Source organism: Equus quagga, chromosome 19, assembly GCF_021613505.1.
Source record: "Equus quagga isolate Etosha38 chromosome 19, UCLA_HA_Equagga_1.0, whole genome shotgun sequence".
Lineage (NCBI taxonomy): Eukaryota > Metazoa > Chordata > Mammalia > Perissodactyla > Equidae > Equus > Equus quagga.
The window spans coordinates 4145526-4168799 of NC_060285.1; the positions used below are offsets into that span (position 1 = coordinate 4145526).

At 47.7% G+C, this 23274-nt stretch overlaps 1 protein-coding gene across 7 annotated transcripts in view; it reads right to left on the reverse strand.

The window, feature by feature from the left end:
- Window positions 1–23274, reverse strand: part of PPARA (peroxisome proliferator activated receptor alpha) — a 72793-nt gene that overhangs the window by 15003 nt on the left and 34516 nt on the right. For 5 of the 7 annotated variants that reach the window (XM_046646407.1, XM_046646405.1, XM_046646404.1 and 2 more), the window contains 4 exons: window positions 11931–12174; window positions 5369–5529; window positions 3475–3613; window positions 2504–2706 (listed from right to left, as the gene is read on the reverse strand). In XM_046646407.1, the coding sequence (XP_046502363.1) occupies window positions 2504–2706; window positions 3475–3613; window positions 5369–5529; window positions 11931–12138 (711 nt within the window). In that variant the 5' untranslated portion in view covers window positions 12139–12174. Of the gene's footprint in view, window positions 1–2503; window positions 2707–3474; window positions 3614–5368; window positions 5530–11930; window positions 12178–23274 lie in introns of all 7 variants that reach the window. The other 2 variants (XM_046646406.1, XM_046646409.1) reach the window with 1 other exon arrangement.

Sequence of the window (23274 nt, forward strand, 5' to 3'; positions counted from 1 at the left end):
TCAGCACCCTAACCAGTTCCAGGTCAGCCAGTCTTTGCTTTTTCTGATCTCCAGGTCATGGAAGTGGTTTCTACAGAACAAAGACTGGTCTCCTGCAAGGATAAATTCAGCTCCCCACTTCCAGCAAACCAGAGCCCCGCTTTCAAATTAAAAGTCCATCCAGCACCTATCTTTCTCTATCAAGGTTCCAAAGATCTTAGGGCCAAGTCGGGGGGGGAGAGCTCAGGAGCTCAGGTGGCCCTGCCCAGCAGTCCTTGCGGAAGGAAGCTGCTCCCGGGCCGGCCAGGAAGCGCGCCCAGCCCTGAGCTGGTGGCACAGCAGCCCCGGCCTGCTCCGGAGTCGATGCCTGTGCTCCCACACAAGCTCGCGGTCCTCATGGTTGTGTGAATAAATCAGTTTACAGCCTAGACAAATTCACGTCCCCCTGCCCCGCCACGCACCCTCTGGTGGGTTGGCGCCACCTCTGCAGCCATGTTAACATTAGACACAGCCTCTCCGAAGCACCCCAAGCCTGCAGACTTGGATGTCTGCGAAACAGACTCCGCTTCTCTGACCCACTCCATGTCCCTGAGCATCAGTGAGGGCTGTCACATCCTCCCAGGTCGGAACTTTCATGAAAAGCTTACTGAGGGGTGAGCGCAGGTCAAGGTGAATATGCCAGGGACCAAGCTTGGTCCCCGACCCGCTTCCCACCAACAGACTGAACTGCCTTCCAAACCATGGAAGAAATGCAGGCCATGGTCCCGACATCCACTGACTGCAGTGACAAAACCAGGGCTCTGTGAAGAGACTCCAGCAGTGGCAGTGGGCGTGGCACCTGTCAGCTCTTCCTCCAGACTGAGCACAGACAGAAAAGCAGAGACTGTGGCCCCTGTTGGGAGCTCTGAGCTCTGGGGTGCACGGGGCTGGGTGAGGAGACGGGAGAGCCGTGCCTCTCACACACAGAGGACACAGGTGGGGAGTGAGCTCAGCCTGGAGCAGCAGTGCAGTCAGACACAGTAAGCGACCCTGGACACTCCCTGTCAGATGGGACCTTGTCAAGGTGCTCTGGTCTGGAGGTGGGGGCGGGGGCAGGCAAGACACCGAATTCTGTTTTTCCGATACGGTGAAGCCTAATCCTAGACAACTGGTCTGTTATTTGTTTCCTTAAGAACAAAATAAAGATTCCTCTCCAAGAGGAACTGTGCACGAGGGTCCTCCACTGCCCAGGCCTCGGCGGCTCCAGCCGAGGGTGACGGGGCTCCTTCAAGGCCTGGGGACCCCAGTGGGCGTGCAGAGGATACTCGATGGGAAGCAGATCAATGTTAACCAAGAGTGTTTAGCTAAGAGAAAAGATGACTTTTAAGTGTGCTTTAAATTTTGAGACTCCATTGGAGAAATAGAAGCTCTCAGAGAGTTCTAAAAGAGACCAAAACTCTAATTTGGGGCTATACGAATCATTTCCAGGACAGAAATTCAAAGTTAAAACTCACTTTGCCTTCACCCTTGTGCTCCAGGAAGGAGCCTCTGGGCCACCCAGCTTGGGTGCGGTTTTACCAACTTAATAGACTTTGCTCGAACCCTTCTGGGGCGTCTCAGCCTATTTAACTAGAGAATTCACTGAAGAATTAAGAGATGCAGTAAAAAAGGGGTTTGGTTTGTTCATGAAAGTAAGCAGCTTGTGAAATACTTTATTTTCCTGTGACTAAAAATTCCAGCTCATAATTCCCAGTAAGGATTGCTTCAAGCTATTCATTAGTACAAATTAAACCTGTTTCACCATGTCCACAGCAAAACGGCAAAATATCTTTATTTGCCAGCCGTGGACCAGCCCCCTCTTTGAAGGGAGCTCTGAGATTAGTTCTGCAATGGAGACAGAGACTGAGGTCACTGTGGGGTGGGGGCAGACGACGCAAGGCCAGGCAGTGATGAAGCACGGGGGGTCCACGAGGGACACTCATAGTTGCTACTGAAAAGGTCCAGAACTGTCCAAAAAGACACTGAAGTTTCCGTAAAGAAACGACCCTTTCTAAGCCCTGAGATGTCACTGCCTTCTCGTTGAAGAAAAAGAAGGGGGGCGGGGCGGGGCGAGGGGTGGGACAGAGGAAAGGACGGAGTGGTTTTAGGAGAAGGGAGGCAAAGGCACGTTTTGAGTGGGAAGTGAATGGTTTCATTTTCTAGCATTAAAATAGGGATTTTTAAAAAAATGTACTTAAGAAACGACTCTAGAATCTGGCAAGCTATTCAGGTTTTTTTTAGTGTATTAATTACATAGCCATTATAATCACTTGGTTGCTAGGAGCTCTGAGGTGGCTCAAACCCAGAAGACAGGAGTTGTTGTTAAGCTACATCTCAGAGTCTCTGAGGGAAACGTTTCCACTCCATTGTCTTCGGTTTGCCTTGGGAATAAATATTATTTTCTCAACATTTCACACATGTTTCCTCAATCCTTGTCTAGGACTCTAGTTGACAGGTTGCCAATAGAATGCTTTAGACTCGTAAGAAACAGCAGGAAAACACCTACTGGATGGTTGCTGGCTTTCCCTGCGAGGATGACTCGCGCTTTGACCTTGTTCATGTTGAAGTTCTTCAAGTAGGCCTCGTAAATTCTCTTGGCAAGAGACTTGAGATCTGCGGTTTCGGTGTCTTCCATGTCATGTTCACATGTAAGAATTTCTGCTTTCAGTTTTGCTTTTTCAGATCTTGGCATTCGTCCGAAGCGAATTGCTGGGGAGTTGGGAGAGAATGGAACAACGGAAAACAAACAGAAATGAACAACACAGCTCAGGATAATGACTAACAGCCGAACAAAAAGTTCGCACCACGAACTAAACGATGAATAAAAATTTGCGGGCAAGTTGAAATCCACTTCTCAACACGATCCAACTTTGTGCTTTGGAGAGATGAAGGCAAAACTCAAACTCCATAAATCCCAGACTTTTTAAAAAGGTTAAAAGGTAACAACATTACTCATTTCACCAGTAGGATGGGCTTAAGGCCACTTACTCTCGTTAATTGATCCTTTAGGTTAAGGAGATGGAAATAAGCTTTACAATGAGCTTACACAATGTTTTTCTTTTTCCAGAAGGTAGACATGCCCTTCTCATGAACTAGTTATTGTAAATTTACCTTCATGTAGTAATTAGCATGTTCTAAAATTAGAGTCTGATTGAATAAATGAAATTCATAATATGTTAAAATGTTTAAAATGGCACAAGCCTCATATGTACGATATGAACATAGAGACATCCGCAGTGACTTCCGATCAGTTTTACTATCCTCTATCACCGTCTTATCTGAAGTTTCTAACCGTGATCCCAAGTGCTCAGCTCAATCTCAGCTATTTGAGACTTTTATTTTCTTAAGGTATTACGGTTACAAAATAATGTGAGTATTAACTGTTGAACATTCATTCAAAAGACAGTCCATTTCAACTCAACAAGGAAGGTGAACTGAGGCATGGACTGGGAAAATGCAGTAGGCAGCCTTACCTACCATTATGGGACATCCCAACCGAAAGGCACTTGTGAAAACGACAATATTGGCACTTATTTCGATTCTTTTTCTGGATCTTGCAGCTACGTTCACATTTGTCATATACAAGCTTCAGTCGAATCGTCCGCCGGAAGAAGCCCTGTGCGGTCAACACACAGTTTGTTGAAGAGAACGACCCACTAGCGAATCAATGCTGTTGCTTCATCCACAGTTCTTACCGTTCATTTATTATTTCTTTCAAAATGAAGTAAGTTTAGAGAAATAGCTCTTCTAAAAAGTCTGACATAATTGGGACAAATTGAAAACGTTAAATTTCATAACACGTAAAATGAAAAACAGTAAAATGAGGTGGACTCAAATAAGTTCAAAATGTCCTCATCTGGCTTGGGAAGACACAATTATAGTCTCCTAAAGAGTCACTCGGCCCTGTTCAGATTTATACAAACGTAACTTTTTCCTCTTGTATGACATACCATATTTGTGACGAAAAACTTCCTAGGCATTTTCGTAAGAGAATATTAACTCCCTTAAAGACAGAAATTGTAATAAAATATAGTAAACAGCAGCCAGCTGTTTGTAAACAATTTTCTAGCTTTATAAAAGCATCTTAAACTTTCGCCAGTAAGAAACAACTTTAGTATTTAGTACACAAAAGATAAAACTAAACAAAAGTAATGAAACCATGGCCATGCAGAAAAGGCCACTTTGCAAGCAGCTTTTTTAAAGGTACATGTTTTTCTAACTTGGGAGGGACTTTCTATCTGCGTTGGGTTCTTTTTTCCTCTCTGCTTTGCAGTCATTCTTGCATATTTCTGATGTGGGGGGTTCTGACCGGCCCGCATGAGAAGGGGCAGCCGTTTCTTGGGGAATCTAAGAAGGCTGATGTCTTCACTTGATCGGTATGTAGGTTTGTAAAGTAGGATGGCCAAAGAACGTATGGGATGATGAGGAGGGGTGAGGAGAGAGGGTTTTAAATGTCAGGATACAGCGATGCCCCACAAATGTGGTCCACTCGGCCTGTGAGCAGACCTCTGAGGCCAGGCCTGGCCCAGGGCAGACGGCTAGGGTTTCATAATGCAGATTAGGTAGCATGCCATGTAAGGTTGCGGCATTTTCCAAAGTTAGGAAACACCCCAGCGTGCGCAAGGAAAGGGGATTTCTGATTTTAACCCCACATTCAGATTACTGGATCTCCCATGTATCATACCCGTGAAGGGCCAAACCTGAGAATGTACACATCATTCTAAAAGTATGCGATGATTCAGGGGAGGCTCAGGATATAACAGTATGTGGTCCTTCTCATCATGCTGGAAAGTCATAGAAGGGCCAGTGATGCAGTGGGCAGAATACTGGAGGGCATGGCTTGCTGGCCTTGGGTCACATACGTTTAGAGGTCCAGCTGAGCTGGCATAAGAATGAGGGTGAGCACAATGGCGCCCACGGTTTGGGTGGAGAGACCCCTGACGTGCAGGAAGGGACTGCTGGGGTAGTCGGGAGCAGCTGCAGGAGGAAACTGCACTGGGTCTGGTCCTCACCTGGCATGTGCTGTGGGATCCTGAGCAAGACACTCGACATCTCTGATGGCCATGAGATCCACTATCCTACCTGACCTTCTGGTGAGGATCGAGAGAAAAAGTGGGCAAAAACTCTCTGACCCCATGTTCAAACGAAAGGGTCATTAAGGAACACACTTCAAGTTATTTACAAAGTTCAGTCCAACAATGTGCCGTAGACCCTCGGAAGAGGGAAATTAATGTGTTATTTAGGTCAGTTTCTTATCTATGATTTTTTGCAGATCTGTTTTAGTCACGACGAACATTTGTGTATAAGACAAAAGGAAGCACACACGGTCCCTGAAGCCGGCCACCTTTCTCCTCCTCCAGGGTCCACGCACCTTGCAGCCTTCACAGGCGTGAACTCCGTAATGGTACCCCGAGGCTTTGTCCCCACAGATCCTACACTCGATGTTCAATGCTGTGCTGGAAGATTCATCGGTGCCGCCAGGAACCACAGGATAAGTGACTGACGAGGGACTCGAAGCGGGTGAAAGGGTATCTGAGAACAGAAGAGGAAAGATGTGCAAACAGTCACGGCATCCCCATCCTATGTCTAAGTCAGGTCTATGAGGCTAGGGTTTTGCATGTGAGGTATTGAGGGAGGGGCATCAGCTAATGGGCAGAGCTGCCGTCCTGAGTCGGCCCCTGCCTGAGGCTGTCCCACCTGCTCTGTGCTCATATGATTACCATCGTGCTGCCATCCCCAGAGCTCTTGCTGAGGGGTCCCTGGGTTCTGGAGCTGCACATCGGCTGCCTCACAGATCCCTCCACCCCGGGCTCCCCAAGCCCTCCCCACTTGATGCATCCTACAGAGAACCTGTTACTGTGTTTGCTTCCTTCCAGCTGGTCTGCAACTGTTAGCTCAGTAAATTGCACCAGTATCAAAATCCATGTGTGCAACACCAGAAGCATAACCCATGGAAGAAAAAAAAATAAATTGGACTTTCTTAAAATTAAAAACTTCTGCTCTGCAAGAGACTATTAAGAAAATGAAAAGATAAGCCACAGACTGGGAGGAAGTATCTGTAAAACACATCTGATAAAAGACTTGTAACCAAAATATACAAAGAAGGCTTAAAACTCAACAATAATAAAACAAACAACTCAATAATGGCCAAAAGATCTGAAGAGACACCTCACCGAAGAAGATATACAGACAGCAAGTAAGCATATGAAAAGATGCTCCACATCACTGGTCATTAGGAAACTGTGATTCAAACAACAATGAGACTCACTGCATACCTATTATAACGGCTAAAATCCAAAAAAACTGGCAACACCAATTGCTGGCAAGGATGTGGAGCAACGGGCACTTTGATTTATTGCCGTGGGAATGCAAATAACAGCCACTTGGGAAGACTGTCTGGTGGTTTCTTAGGCAGCAAAACAGTCTTATAGGAATTACACTCCTGGAGATCGCCCAAGCAATCTGAAAACTATGTCCACACAAAAAACTTCCAAGACTGTTTATAGGAGCTTCACTCTTCATCGCTAAGAATTAGACACAACCAAGATGCCCTTTTATAGGTGAATGGATAAACAAAAGGCCAGTCTGAAAAGGCTATCTACTGTATGATTTTAAATATATGATATCTGGGAAAGGCAGAAGGGTACAAAGACCAGTTGCTGGGTGGGCATGGGGGAGGCAGGGTTGAATAGGCGAAGTGGTGAGACTATTCACATGAAAGCGTAGTGGTGAACACATGAGAATTCGCATCTGCCAAAACCCACAGAACTTCACAGTACAGAGTGAATCGTAATGTGTACAAATGAAGCAAAGATGAGTCAGCAGGGTTAGGATTCCAGGAAGGAAGGCAGAATGCGACAAAACAATCGAACTGCATCACAACTAAATGAAACAACCTCACTGAGGGAGGTGGGAAGAAGGTGCCCTAAGTGACCTTGGAAATGAGTGGCATCTGTAAGACTAAAGGCAAAAGGAACTGCACATAAGCGCTGGGCGTTAGCTGATACAGTTGCTTCCCCCAGGGGTACCTGTGTAGCGCTGTACACGTACACTGGAAATGAACAATCGATTAACTGAATGGTGGATGGTGGGAACCAGGTTTCTTATTACTGGAGTGTGAGCTTACAGGTAAGCAAAGAAGGAGTCTAGAATGATCCATGTGGTGATGGATTAGAGTTGCAGACATCAGTATGAACTCATGTTTAACTTCATATAGATACAGATGGCTACATGTAGAAATATCTACAGATTATGTGCATATACACTGGTTAGGATACACACATACGCGTCTTTGCTCTGTCAGCCGTAAGAGCCTAAAGGAAAAGACACTCCTGTAGGAAGGTGAACTGCTTAGAAGGAACAATACCCAGGACTCACATGGGGCTGGGTAAGTCCTCTTCCTCCACCTCAGAGTGGAGAATCTCAGAATGCATAGGGCATTGGGTGAAGCACTCAAAAGGGCTTTGCTTTAGGAGTGGGGCAAAATCGCCTCGAGAGTCGACACTGCCGCAGTTCCATCCAACAAACCTTAACAACCAGATCTGAGCGGATCATGTTTCAAGTAACTTAACTGCGTCCCAAACAAAACTCAAAAATATTTACGGGAATACAAAAACACCAATCACCAACAAAGTTCACAATATATGGCATCCAATAAAAAAATTACAAAACATGCAAAAAGGCAGAAAAATATACCCCATGATGAGGAGAAAAACCAATGAACTGAAAGTGACCTAGAAATGACACAGATGATAGAATTTGTAGACAAGACATTTAAAAAAGTTATTATGACTGTATTTTAAATGTTCAGGAAGCTAGATGAAAGACCGCACACATCACACCCGCTAGAATGGCTGAGATGCCAAAGCCTGACCGTGCTGACGACGGTGCGGAGGAACTGGACTCGCGCTACAGGTGGGAATGTAAAATGGGACGGCACTTTGGAAAAGCTTCTGGCAGTTTCTTAAGTAGCTACACAAATGTGTGCCGTAAGTCGCGGCCATTCCACCTGAGGCATGACGGAGAGAAGCGAGAGCACAAGTCCACACAGAGACTTGGGCACGAATGCTCACAGCAGCTCCACGTGTGACTGCCAGAACCTGGAAACAACTCAAATGTCCATCCACACGGACAGGTGCCTGTATAGGCAAACAGCGGCACAGCCACACGCCGGATGAAAGATGGGAACTACTGAGTCAGGCTACTGCATGGCTTAATCTCAGAATGATCTTTCCGAGTGAAAGAAGCCAGACTCAAAAGCACACAGTGTATGATTCCATTTATATAAAGTTCTAGGAAATACACACAGATCTATAAGGATGGACAGCAGAGCAGTGGTTACTCGGAGGGAGGGAGGCATGAGAGGGGAAAAGAGAGATTATAAAAGGACGCCAGGAAATTTTGGGGTCTGGTCACTATTATGATGAGGTGATGGTTTCACATGCAAAAATGTGTATGTGTGCTCATCAAATGATACACTTTAAATAAGTGCAGTTTACTGTACGCCAATAAGGCTCCTAAGAAAAATAGAGGTAAAGACAGATTGGTTGAGCAAGCAGCCTCAGCCAGGCCATCTCCTCGAGTAAAGTCTAAAGTGAATACGCTGTCTATACGGCCCTTCCGTGTGAGCAATTTACATAACTTAGAAATATCACCCAAAGGATCAGATACGAAGAAGAAAAATCTAATTTGCAAATAAGAAATAACCTTATGTCTCAAACTAGCTGGTAACAACAACACTGAAAAACCTGCAAAGGAAACAAAGCACGATTTTAAGAATTATGAGATGATTCCAAACAACCAAAAGGATGAGTACCAACAGTAAGGAGAAGCTGGAAGGAAGCACACGTGGACGATCGCACCCCCACCCCAACAGCCAGTGGCCCAAAGTGAAGGATGTGTGTCCACTACACTTCCATGTGGCCACTTTTTTGTAAGTTCCCTTTTTGTCTTTTTGCTATAAAGTTTGTTGGAATTGGTTAAAGACCAGTTTGGAGGGCTTTCTCTCCCCGTAAGAACTTGTCTGTAATTTACTGAGACGGGAAAGTGCGTGTCAGCTCGTGGAGCTGGCTCGATTGTGGCTTTCCATGGACTGCGCAGACCACGAGGCCAGTTTATACGAAATTCCCAATTCTTATCTGTGTCAGAACTTTCAGATGAGTTAGAAATCTATTTTAGATTGTAGTTCTTGACAATGAGCTAAAAGACACTAGTTTTAGCAAAGGAACCTTGAATTAAATTAGACAGAAGAACATAATTTCAGATTCCTCCTGTTCGAGGGCGAGGCTCTGGGAGAGAGAAAGCACAGGCAGTGTCACTCTCTGGACTCCTCCTGGAGAAGGCAGGAGGGCGTCTCTGCACCCCTCCCGTCCCCTGCTGGGAGAGAACTTTCCAGAGGCTTTACAACTGCACATCCACCCCATTCACATAAATTCTTTATTTCAGAACAACCTCTAGGGTGTGGCTGACCCAAAGGAAAAAGTACACTCCTGAATTCTTTCATTATAAAAGGGACTACATTTTTTCCAAAGAAGGGAAAAAAAACTGCCTTCCTTAAAAAGAAGGAAAAAAATGAACAAAAAACAGATAAATCTTTTCAAATCCAGATAAAAGAAAAAAATAACAATTTTCTGAAAAATAGTCAATATAAGAAAACAATTGACCAGCAGGCGGTGTGGCTACAACATAGGGAATAAAGGACCCATTCTGAGGGGTTAAGACCTGGGTTTTGATCTCCAGCATGTCCCAATGTCCTGGGGCCTGCCTCCTTCATTAAATAGACCAACGAACTCAAAGCGTTGTTCTTGGGATTCAGTGAGATAAGGTATGTGCGGTGGCTCACACAGCACTCGGTAACCTGGGTTGTCACTGTCACTAGTGCAAGCTGACCACGAGGTGACCTGCCTGGGCTCTTCAAGGCAGTCCCACACCATGGAGGATTTTCCTTGCTCCCCTCCCTGACTGTTTCTGGAGGCTGCCATCACCCCGCATGCTTACTCCTTTCCCCCAAAGCACATCCCCTCTAACGTGTCATGAGAAAGGGAATCAAAGCTTGAACCATTGTTAACGGTCCGTCAGGGACACTACAAAGGCTGCTGGGCCATGAAGGTCCCCCGAGTCCAGTAACCTGTCATGTCCTCATGGTCTCACATGGATGGCGTGACTGCTGATTTACTAAGCTGGGAACGCCGCTGGCTTTCAAAAGGGACGCTCATGCTAACGTGCACAGAGCTCGGCTTCAGAGCCAGCTGAGAAGCGTGGGGTCGAGTCTCGGCACCCTCTCCTTCTGGCTGCGTGACCCGGCCAACTTAGCTAATTTCGCCGAGTTTATTCCCATCTTTGGAAAACAACCACAACAAGCTTTCTCACTGAGCATTTGTGAGGATGAGGAGAGCCCTGGCACATGCTGCCTTTTTCTTCTGCCAGGAATGCTCTTTCCCACTCTTTTGATTTTTCTTAAAGTATTTCCAACATGTAGAAAAACATACAGTATAATACCCACCACCCAGATTTACAAATGGTAATGTTTCAGCCCACCGCCTCATGTCTTTTTTCAAAAGTACAACCTGGAGAGAGTTAAAGCCCCCAAAGACCCCTCCCAAGTCCCACCTCTGTCTCTCTCGGGAGCCGCCCAAGACCTTAAAGCTGGCGCACTGCCTGGCGTTTGAGACGTCACATGAACTGAATCACACTGAAGATGGCCTCGAGCTTGTTTATTTTCATTCGACACTGCTTTTTAGACGGACTCCTGTTGACACACTGGGAGCTAGTTCATCCTTTTAAGTTGCTATAAAGTCTCCCACGGTAGGACCTCCCACAGTGCAGCGGTAGGACCTCCCACAGTGCAGCTATTGCCTTGTTTCCGTTCTTTGCGATCACGAACACGGCTGCAATGCACGCCCTCTTGCACGTCTCCCTTTCAACGCCGGCTGCACCCCGTGGGCTTGCTGGGGTTCAGAGCACACACGCGTCCAGGTGCCGTCTCCACGCAGTGGTCAGCACACCGCTTCCAGCAGAGCGCAAACGCTCCCTTGCCCTGCCTCGAGGGTCGGCACAGTCACTGAAATGATCTTCAGGGAGTGGGAGGAAGCGAGAAGACAGCTGGCAGAAATGCATTCCAGGCCGCGAACCTGACACATGGGCAGCCGTGGAAGGGCATGAGCAGAGACTTCCACCAAGTGCCGCCAGGGAGAACCTTCTCTCAACTGCCCCAGAGCCCCTCTGTTCCACTCTCAGAGCCCCTCTGTTCCACGCTCACAGTCGAAGACCGTACACACGCCTCGTCACCAAGCACAGCTCCTCCTCCCGGCTAATCCACATTCCACGCCTTCAGTCTCGACCCAAGACCCTCCTCTCCGAGAAGCCTGGCGGAGCCAAGTCCATCCAGAGGGAGCTCCCGTCACAGCGAGGCTGCAGTTCATACCACGTTATCCTGGGCTGGCTTAAACGTCGCCTGGAAGGGTGGGCTGCTTCGTGATTTCCTCTTTGCCAACAACACCGCAGGTCAGCTGAGCAGACCCCGCGCTTCATTGCTTTGTACCCACCTTGCCCGATACCTGATGTAGTTCCTAACACGGTGCAGGAAGGAGGGAGGGGCTTCACAGACATTTCCAGAGAAAAGGGCATCATTTTTACTACAACAGGAGTCTCTGCTTCTAAGAAATATAAACTCATAGCATCTTTAAAGTGCAGCCGACCATCTCGACTAGATGCCCAGTGTGATTTGACTTGTGCGCAGCCTCTGAAGGAAGGCATACGATGAGAAGCGAGACACAGCTTAAAAGCTGCAGGGCCCAGCGGCCCTGGAGGCGATGCTTTCCCTTGTCTGAGATTTCCCTGCAGAAGGACGCGACTCCTTGTCCGGCTAGAGAGAACAATTTTCTCTGTGGAAAGAACATTTCTAAATAAAGCTTTCTGGGAAACAGCACACTCACCTGTAATAACAGATCCATCTGATCCTGGACCACTTCCTAAATACTGGTATTCTGTAAAACTAAAGCTTCCGCAACTGTCCTCACCAATGGACTGCGAGAGCTCTTGGATGTTTCCCATTTCTTGCAGGAATCCTTCTGATAACGGGCTGTCCAGATCATCAGCCTCGAGAGGGGAGAGAGGGCAAATCGGGCTTTCCGTGTCCACCATCGCGACAGACGCACTGATCTCGCAACGTGCTCCGACCTACTGGGAGGAGGGAGAAGCAACTGGTGAAAACGGCAGAGGAGAACTGGTTTTCTCTGAATGAAAACATCATTGGTCAATGAAGACGAACCTGAATTCATAATTCATAATCTAAATCCATAATCTAAATTCATAATTCACAATCTAAATCCATAATCTAAAAAGTAACTTTGTTGACCACCTGTTCTTGGCTTGCATCTTGGTAAGCACTCTAAGAAAATGAAAATCTTCCAACACAAAATGTTTAAGGAGCCAGGGCCGATAGTCCAGGAACCATTCATTCTCTCTGAGTGCACACTGTGTGCTGACCTCGATCCACTGTATCTGAGATGGAAAAAACCTGCCACAGACACAAAATCCCTGCTCCCCAGACACCCCTTCCGGTGGGGACACAGTGAGCAAGTCAACAAACACACCTACGGAATGTCTGATGGTGACCCGATCATGCAGGACAAATGGATGGGGAGTGGACACTGCTGTACACCAGGAGGCCAAGGAAGGCCTCCCTGACTCGGGGACAGTAGGGACCTGAAGGATCGAGGGAGTGAGCTGAGCCGATGTCTTGGGGGAGAATGCCCCAGCAAAGCGAACAGTAAGAGCAAGCCCCAGGATGGAAGCACGCCAGTCAGTACATCCCAAGAAGGATCGGGCCAGTGTGACTCAGGCTGAGGGGCGGGGAAGCAGGAGGGACGAGCAGTCGGTACACACCCTGGGTGCAAGCTCATGCGTTCCCCTTGTGCCCACGGGGTAAGTCATGTAGGTATTCCTAAAAAAATGACTGCGCTGTAAAAAACACATTGTACAGTTCTAAAAATCTACATGGGCGAGTCCCTGACAAAGCTGGACTGTTTCAACTAGCAAACGAAAGAACCCTCTCCATGTGGGCCTGTTATGGGCTGAACTGTGTCCCCCCCCAAATTCATATGCTGGGGTCCTAACCCCCAGGACCTCAGAATGTGGCTGTATTTGGAGATAAGGTCTTCAAAGAGGTGAGGATGCTAAAATGGGGTCTTTAAAGCTGGCCCTAATCGAATCTTACTGGGATCCTTATAAGAAGAGGAAATCCGGACACTTAAAAAGAGACCCCAGGGATGCACGTGCACAGCGGGAAGACCACGTGAGGTCACAGCCAGAAGGAAGCTACCCGCAAGCCAAGGAGCGAGGCCTCGGGAGACACCAGAGCTGCTGACGCTCTGATCTCGGATTTCCAGCCTCCAGGACTGTGAGGAAATAAATGTCTGTTGTTTAAGCTGCCTGGTCTGTGGGACTTTGTTAGGCTGGCTCCAGCAAAGTGACAGGTACAAAATCAAAACAGCGGTTCTTCCCATGCTGGCCGGCTTCCTGTTCTCGCTCAGACTCGTGAAACCACTTCCTGTGACGTCCAGACTAGAGCCCAGGCTCCTCAGCACAGCAGTGGGGCCCTCACGGCGTGGCCCCTCCTGGTCTGGCCCTTTTCACGTCCCCCTGTGCCCACGGCATCAGCGGCGCTGGGCTATCGCCTTGTCCTTCCTTCCTATCGCAGGCCTTGCCTGCACAGCTCCATCTCTGGGCCTTCACCCGACTCCACCCTCCTGAGCTGCCCTCCCTTCTCCAGGTCCACTCCTCTGAGCCCGGCAGAGTCACTCATCACCCAATGAGGCCGACGAGGTGACATTTAGGTTCCGAAATTGTTTCCCATCTGAAATGGTCAGTGAAGCCCACAGCTCGCATGGCAGAGAGGACCAGAAGGGGTGCATACGGTTACCATCCATCGTGACCACAGAACGCCAGGCTCTTGGGGTGGAGTGAGAATACTATTCCAGAGCAAATCTGTGGAAGGTCCTCGTGTAAAATCATTTTCACACTTCAGCCTTGCTCAAAGGAAATAGTAACTGAAGTGCAAAGGTGAAGGGATGTTTGGTTTCCTTTAGAAACGAAAGATGGGTACAATCCACACATCTGTGAGATTCACATCTCATGCTTGGAATTCTGACCGTAAGTTATCATAGTCGACAACAACACACAAGGAAAACTATAACAGCGTCACTAATCTTTCAGGGGATTTGAAGACCTTCTTTCTCTATAATCTATTAGTATAAATCAGGCTGTGAATCTACGCATTTTTCTATCGTATTTTATTCTGCATTATATCTGAAGAAAGATTTCCTCAAATGGCAAGCAAGATAATGGGGTAAGCAGCACTTAAAGTATTTTTCACCATGAACAAAAGGTTCAAAACTGTGGTCACTAACTTACTACATTAACCATAAAGTCCAGCCTAATAGATATCAGCTAACTGGGCAGAGGCTGTGTTACCGTTGGAGTGGGACCACCTTTTCCTCTACCCCTCAGAGTCTCGGTGCCGCGTTGGAAGCGCACGTGGACGGCAGCCTTTTACTCCCGCAGGTATTCCATCTTCCAGCCGGGAGAGCCGGAACAGGAGGAACTAACGTCATGATGTTAGTTTCCTTGTCGTTACAATCAGGGAGTCGGAATGTTTTGAGATCTTATCATCTTACTTTTCAGTCGCTTTCAAAGCAAACTTGAGATTTATTTACAGAAACATCAGTCTTCCTGTTCATGAAGAGCTGAAGGAGATAAAGTCCCTTCAAAGAGTGACGCAATACCTGAACTCTGGCCAGGGGACTGGCTTTTGCACAGATCACTGGACACGCTGGCCCTTTCTTGCTTCCAGCTACAGCAGATAAGGAACAGTTCCCTTTGAACGCGTCCCCAGGTAAAGGGCTGAGGCCGAACGGGCACACACTCTACCCGCCTGCCCTGTGGCTCCCGGCAGGCTCTGGCACCTGGCTCTGCCCCATCACTATGGCTTCTGCTCAGGGAGCAGAAATACCACTGGAAGCCCCCGCCTCTAACATCCACATAACAGTGCCACAGCCTGCTTCACGGAGAAGAGCGGACCAGGGCCAGTCACTGTGTCCTACGCCCCCAGTGCTCTGGAGCGACAAAGAGGTGCAGAAAACAATGTGTTTTCTCAGCAGCTGCCAATCTGGCCCAGGAGGCAAGACAAAACGACTGGAGAAAGGACGAGCAAACGCAGATGGAAGTGAAATAGCTCCTCGGTTTCTGGCACAGAGAGTTTCACACGAGCCGAGATATGAGCCAGGGGGCAAAGGAAAACTGAGAAAAGGAGTGGCTCAGCCCTCGTCCCGGCAGACGTGATGTTCTGTGTAATCCTGGCATTCCTCCTTCACCTGAGGCCTGCTGGGTTTCTCAATGCATTTCTTTCCCCATCCAGTCGAAATGTTAGAGCTGCACCCTGTATATCGAAACAAATGGAAACTGCTGCAATTCAATCTTCAGGTCTTAGTAACTGAACATTTGCAATCAAAATAATCCTTTGAAAAAACAAAACAAAATAATCCTTTGAGAACCATGGAGCAGAGTATACGAAAACTACAGAATATTTAAAAAAAAAAAGAAATCAAGGGGCTGGCCCGGTGGTGCAGTAGTTGGGTTCATGAGCTCCGCTTCAGCAGCCCAGGGTTCGTGGGTTCAGATCCTGGCTGTGGACCTACACACCACTCATCGAGCCATATAAAGTAGAAGAAGATGGGCACGGATGTTAGCTCAGGGCTAGTCTTCCTCACCAAAATGGGAAAAAAAGAAATCAAAAAGAAAAGAAACGAAGAAACATAGAGAATTCTGTTACTGTTTTATGTTACCTAAACATAGGGCAGGTGAAAACAGTGGAAGAATTTTAACATTAATTGATAATCTTTCACACTAAGGTATTTTCCATTTTGGAAGATTAGCTAAAATGAGTTATTAATGGTGTAATGAGCTCTCAGTTTGTGAAGCCAGGGAGGGCTTGGCACACTCCCCTCTGGGTTCCCACGGCACCTTGGGCCCAGTTCTGACAGAGCCCTAATGACATGCAGTATTGGAACTTTTCACGTCTGTCTCCCACTATGTATGTCCCCCGAGGGTAAGGAATGTATTTTGCTAATCTTTGTATCCGTACTTCTGGCACAATCTCCACTGTGCAGTAGGTGTTCGATTTCCATTTCTAACACTTAGCTAAGGCTGGCATAGACCGCACTCACGAATTACTCCATCAGCAACCTGGTGAAGGTGTGTGAGAACTCACCCAGCTCTGCGTTAGCATCTACAGGCTGCCGTCACCCCGAGGGCAAAACGGCACACACAGGCGTCCAAAGACAACAAACCCTAAGGACATCTAGAGCAGAAGTCAGAGTGGTTCTGTGTTGGGAAAGTGATCACAGATTTGCAGAGTGAATCACAATCATCGCAGGGACTGAAGGACAAAGCAAGAGGACAAATCAAATCAAAGCAAAATAGTGAACAAAGAAGCCTGTGGGCAGGAAAGAGGATGCTTCAGAGGGGGATGCAGGGAGCAGACGAGCTGCTCGTCAACACTGTATCCCCAGGGAGAGGACCGTGCCCACGCTGGGCGCACAGGAGGTGCTCAATACAGACGCGGGTAAAGGCACGCACAGACCATCAACTGACTCTCTACCTCAGGAGCAACAGAGAACTTGGCAAACGCTCTGTGATAACACCAATTAGGTGCTTTGAAGGCATAAAGAACCTTCGTCATCGGATTGGACCACTGTCTTGCCGGCTCCCAGGGCATTTCTGTATCTTACCCATCTTTGCGCCCCCACATTGTTAACAGGGTTTCTTAGACCCAGAAGATCCTCCCTAAATACCTCCTGAAGCTAAACATTAAATAACAGTGAGCTATCAAAATGGTTTTTATGCTACGGAATCAGATACTCAAGAAAAAGAATACATGAAATTGGGCTTGAATTTTCACACTCCTAACTTATCTCGGACACAAAAGGGTCAGGATGAACAGCCACAAACGTTAGACTTTGACTCTGCTCTACTCGTCTTTCTGTAACCAACCCTAGTTTATTACACTGTGAACCCTCTCCGATTATCACGCTTAATAAGGGCCACCTCGTACAAATCTCTTCACATTCTCCGTTGCTAAATTAAGCCTGAGAAGACTTCATTGAGTGATTTAAAGGTAAAAGGTGGAAATTTTGTCAAAGGAGTACCATTTATGTGGCAGGTAAGACAACTATCAATGAATTTTTGTTTTCCACCAGTTCTCATTCACCACCTTGTCAGATTCTTTATACTTTTCTGTATACTTTCTAGAGATCGTATTTAATATTTAGAAGCCTTTTGGCTTAATTTGTGGGCTAGGATTTAAACAACATTTTAAAATAAACAAAAGAATCCTAAAATGCCCTCTGTACCTTTACCTGGCCCCAGGAATTCACCGAAATAGATTAATCATTACCACCTGTAGAATGATTCACCTGTTAAGTAAGTAAGTACAGAACTTGCCTACAGAAATATTTAACACGGAAGAAAAAAGTACCAGGGAACAGCAGTGGTAAAGAAGCTAATGACTGGATGTTAATGAATTAATTCAAAGGCATTAGGAATAGTCCGCACAGCACACAGGCTTAACCAGAGCGATCTAGAGCTTTCCCCAAAACGCCCAACACCTTAAAATTTTGCAATCAAATGAATTTGGCAGGTGAAATGGGTGACAAGTTCAACGTGGCACAAAAGAGTAGTTGCGAGCCTCTGTACCTTTCTCTGTACAGGGGCGAAAAGAACGTTCTCAACCATTTCCAAGAGAAATTCCCCCAATTTTACACAAAGGTCACACTATGTGATAGTATTTATTACTTCACTTCAAACCCAACACTCTTTCCCATTTTCCTGGAAGTGGACTTATTGTTTTTAAACGGAATCTTACCTTTGTTGGTGGGGATGTCAAAAGAAAGGGAGGCTGCAACTGTGGACACATTTTGTGTCTGCTGCAATGAAATCTGAGTGAGCTGAGAAGCCTGTCACAGAATCGAAAGCCAACGGAAAAGAAATTCCCATCTACCACACAAAGGCTTTGACCCAATACGGACAGAACCAGCAGCAACGGGGACGACGTGGAAGCGTTCACTAGCCAGATGACAGAGAAGCGACGGAGGACCAAGGGCCTTGCCCGTTACAGAACTGAATGAAGACATTCCAGAACAACGACGGCCTAATGGGTTTTGGCAGAAATGTATCAGACACTCAACAGGCAAATTTTATCAGGCTGAGCCTTCATTTTCAGAGCTAAACGGATGGTTCCCTTTGGGATGGAGGCCACGTTTCATGAACTCCATGGAACAGATGAGTGTGCACCTGAGCTGGTGACTCCTAACATCGGAGGACAGACGCAGAGAGGCAATCCCGGCCTCGGAGGGACCACAGCCGCAGGACAGTGAGTAGGGAGATGGGATAGGGCTGGAGGGGAGGGAAAAGGCGACAAGCAACATTGATGGAGCCCCACCATGGGCCAGGCCCTCAATCAGTTCCAGGCACTGTTCCTTTAATCTTCCCAATACCAGGGCAGGGTGGGGGAGTATTGGCCGAATTTATAGAGGATAAAATGCAGAGGTTCAGAGACAAAGAATTCGCCCAGCTGATAGGTGAAGGGGAGACACAAATAAACAAATGATTGTAGAGGCTGCATGATGCGTGCTACCCTGGGGAGTCCAGGAGGGTCAGGGAGGCTCCCTAAAGGAGGGGACTCTCAAGTGGAACCCCTAAAGGTGATTAGAAAGAAATGTAGCAGAGGGGCTGGCCCGGTGGCACAGCGGTTAAGTGTGCACATTCCACTTCCGTGGCCCACGGTTTGCCGGTTTGGATCCTAGGTGCGGACATGGCACTGCTTGGCAAGCCACGCTGTGACAGACGTCCCACATATAAAGTAGAGGAAGATGGGCACAGATGTGAGCTCAGGGCCAGTCTTCCTTAGCAAAAAAAGAGGAGGATTGGCAGCAGATGTTAGCTAAGGGCTAATCTTCTTCAAAAAAGGAAGGAAGGAAGGAAGGAAGGAAGCAAGGAAGGAAGGAAGGAGGGAGGGAGGGAGGCAGGAAGGAAGGAAGGAATGCAGCAGAAAATAATGACAGATAAGAGGGTAACGGGCATTTCTAGGAAAAGGGAACAGCCTCTGTGCACATACAACCTAAAACCTCATTGAATAAGCTGTTGAGAATGGCTGGCCAATCCACTTTGAGAACTGTGTCAGGTACGCATCACTGCATAACAAACAACCCTAAAATCCAGTGGCTTAAAACAAAACCACTTTATTTGCTTCCAATTCTGGGTCAGCGATTTGGGCTGGGCTCAGCTGGCTGGGGCTTCTCGGGTGACTCGTACAGCTGTGCTCATCTGGCAGCGTGACCACAGCTGGATGGTTGGCAGAGGTCGGTGCTGGCTGCGGTGGGTCTTTCTCATCAGGAGGTCCTTCATCCGCCCAGAGGCCAGTCAGGGCTTCTTAAGATGCCAGAATATTCCCAGAGAGCGAGTGCAGAAACAGTGAGGGCTCACTTGTAAATTATACAACATCACTTCTGCCACATTCTGTGGGTCCCGGTGAGTCACGAGGCAAGCTCAGATCCAAGGGGTAATAAACCCTACCTTTGCTGGGGGGAGCCTCAGAGAATTTGTGACCGTTTTTGATGTAGCACAAGGAGGAAGTGGCCAGAGATGAGGCTGCAGAAGGTGGAGAGGACGGCAGTGCTCCCCACGGTGCACTTTACCCAACAAGCAGGAAGGAGTCACGAAAGGGCGCTGAGCAGGAGTGTGACGTGGGAAGATCTGCACTAGGATTGTTCTGGCAGCAGGGGGTAACCTGGATTTAAAGAGGACAAGGCGAGAAGCAGCAAGACTCCTTATGAGGCTGTCGTAACTGTCCCCGTGAGAGGTGACGATGCCCCTGGGAGCTGATCTGGGGAGGCCGGGAGGACTGGAAGAAGACAAGGAGCTAACACGGACAGCTGGTGGCCAACTGGACCAGGGATCTGGGACACAGTCTACGTAAACCTGTGCTTTGGCTTCAGTAACTGGGCAGGTGAGGTGACATCCACGAAATCCGGAATATGAAGAGAGGAGCAGGTTTCCGGGGTGAAGAGACTGCTGGGAGGTGGAAAGATGGCGAGGTCAGACGTAAACCAGTGTTTACGGCATCTGAGGGACACACGGGCTTGGCCTCTGTCAACCTCATCTCCTCTTCCGGGAGGTTCCGACGGAGCTGACGGTGTTCACCTGTACGGTTCCCATTAGCAGCAGCATCTAGGCAAGATCAAGCCCCGTCCTCAGGGGAGAGGGCAGTGCTCTCCATGACCTTGAATACTTGCACTTCAATAACTGTAAATCGGGGTTGGTAAAACGCACATGCAGCTTGTTCTGAATGTTTGCGGACGATGGACCGGACATGGGGGTTCTCCTCCCTCCTTCCCTCCTGGGAATCCCTCGTCCTCACCCCCACCCCACGCCTTTATCCTTTCACCACGCTCTTCCCTCTGCCTGGCTGCTCTTCCTCGAACTAGAATGTCCCCTAAGGCAAGACCAGGCCTTATTCAAGCGTATTGCACAAAATACACCCTTGGATGCACTGAGCTGAACCACAAACGGAAGGGGAAGAAGACAAAATTCAGAGTAGAAACTGCAAGTAACCAAGGATAAACGTCTGAGACACATGAAGGACTTCAGTTACTTAAACAAAATCACACAACACGAAGCAGATTACTCAAGCTGAAAGATGGCATCCAGCTACATACTGAATTTCTATTTTAGGATATTTCAGAATGTACTTCTACTTTACTTATTATTGTATTTCTATTTTAGAATATTGTGTTTCTATCTCACCATATTTCTATACTGCCGATCCTACAGTGTCTAGAGTCGCTGACGAACGTGTGATACTGGTTTTAAAGGACAGAGAAAAGTCCCTCCCCTTTTTCCTTAGCTTTTGGGGCCAACTCAGCGGAAGTCCGAATGTGCTCCGACCCAAGGAGCCAGGGAGCAAGATAACGACTTCTGGTGAAGCTGTATATCCTGGAGGTCAGTTTTGGTTTTGTTGACAGAAGAAGCTGATAAAGAGATATGTCCATTTCTGAAACTTTCTGCTTCGGTTTTTAGATTAAGTCAACGGTATTGGATTTTGTCAGAGCAGACAAGTTCTGAACGTATTTCCACTTCAAAGTCGGACAAAAAGCAGCACCAGAAGAACAGAACAGGGTCCACAACAGGGTCCGGAAGCCAGGGAACTCCGGAGGGAGACGGTCCTCACTCTTCTTAGAAAGTTATGGGAACTGGTAAATACCAGAAGTTTCTGATGAGAGAAAAGTCGCCCAGCATGGCTCTGAGCACCCAGCGCCCGCGAGGCCCAGGGAACCTTCTGGGAACTCCTCAGCAGCCCGCACTCAGGATAATGACTTGGCCAATACAGTTCAGCCTCCTGCAAGGTGAGGAGCACTTTTTTGACATTTGTATGAATAACACTAAGGTACAAAGTGAGCGTGTGCCTTCCGCTTTTCCTGCTCGACTAACAATGGATGCCTGCTCTTCTCATTCTGTGTTCCGCTCTATGGCAAATTAGTCAAAGGGAAGAAAAAAGCCCAAATCTGGGATATTCAATATAATATTTTCATTGGTTTCATCCTTCTCCATAAGGATAAGGAGAGAGGAAAAGGAAAGACTTCTCCTGAGCAGTTCTAGTTAGATAATGGACATGTCACGTGATAACTTTATTCCTATCGTTTCTCTCCAGCTTTATTGGCCTGTGCACGGCCTGTATTAGGCACTCTGGGGAGACAGCTGACTAGGACATAGCTCTTAACCCTTAAGGAGTCCAAAGTCTTTGGGGGGGATGGTGGATGACAAGATGCGTTCCCCAATAATCACCCAGGAGACAGAATACGAGCCCGGTACCGAGTGTCGTGTGGGGAGGTTGCAGATTCAAAAAGAAACGCAGTTAGCACACTCAGGAAGGAAATGGAAAATCAGCTTTGCAGAATTTTTTTTAAATTCAAAATTTAGTCTTAGCCTCATAATTAGGAAGTGCAGGTTTTGGAGTTGGTGGAAACGGCCAGCACTGCTCACCAGCTGTGCAACACTGAGCTCCTCGACCGTTTGCTTAACGCTTCTAGCCTCCATTTCCTTCTCTGTAAAAGAGAGGTGGCCTTGGAGATGAAGCGGTGAATTCTATGCGTTTAGTTTCACTCTTTTCTGAATCCCCTCTGAAACCACAGTAAAGAGATTAAAAAAAAACAAAAACAAAAAGTACAAATTCATGAAGAAGAGAAGAGCAGGGAGGAGACAGCAATAGAAACATCTGGAGGCTGGAAAGCAGACGGAGGCAAAAACTGGAGAAAGCAGAATGCAAACAACCAGGCGTGGGAAAAGCAAGAAGCACGTGGTTAGTCCTGCAGACCCCGGGAGCCCAGGAAACGGGGTACGAGGCGCCCCAGAACCTCCCGGCGCCCAGTAGGGGGAAGCGGCGGGACGGGCAGAAGCTCTGAGCAGCAGGCCAGTCCTCCATCCCCTCCCCCATCCACCCCGCTGGCAGCCGGTCCTAACAGGCCACTGGGGGCTTGATTCTCTGGGAAGGGTCAACTTGAACCGGGATCTGAACTGCGGGCGGCCAGCAGACACAGGCGAAGGCAGGGGCTCCACAACGCAAGCACCAGCGGCCATTCGGTGAGTTCCTGCATCTGGAACGCTGACTCCCAGCCTGGAGCTTCTTCCCTGCAGAACATGGAGTTCTGGGGCTCCCTCCCTCCACCTCTCCTTCCACGGCAGGGGGTTGAAACATTTTATCTGGGGGGTATCTTCACTTAAGAAGAAGGAAGCTCTCAAGCACTGAGGGTCAGCACATCAGGAGCCCATCCGCACCCCTCCCAGCCTGATCTCTACAAGGAAGCCCAATGGTCATCTCACCGTTCTGCCCAAGACATCAGTCAGCCTTTTAGTTCCTCACTTTTACACAAAAGTAGACCCCAAGTCACAGACCCCTGAGGAAGGTAAGCGGACAACAAACAAACGAATACAGGAAGCTGGACGTGGAGAAAAGAATACACAGGAGAAAGAAAGCCACAAAGCCAGCAGGGGAACGTTATTAATATCCTTGGAAAGAGAGGACACTGCACTCATGGAAAGAGATGAGCAGGCCACCAAAAGGAGCATTCAGGGAACAAAAGCCTCTCGGGAATTAATAATATGATCACAAACTTAGCAGAGGGGCTCGAAGATAATCTTCAGGAGAAAGAAATGAAAAGACAGAGA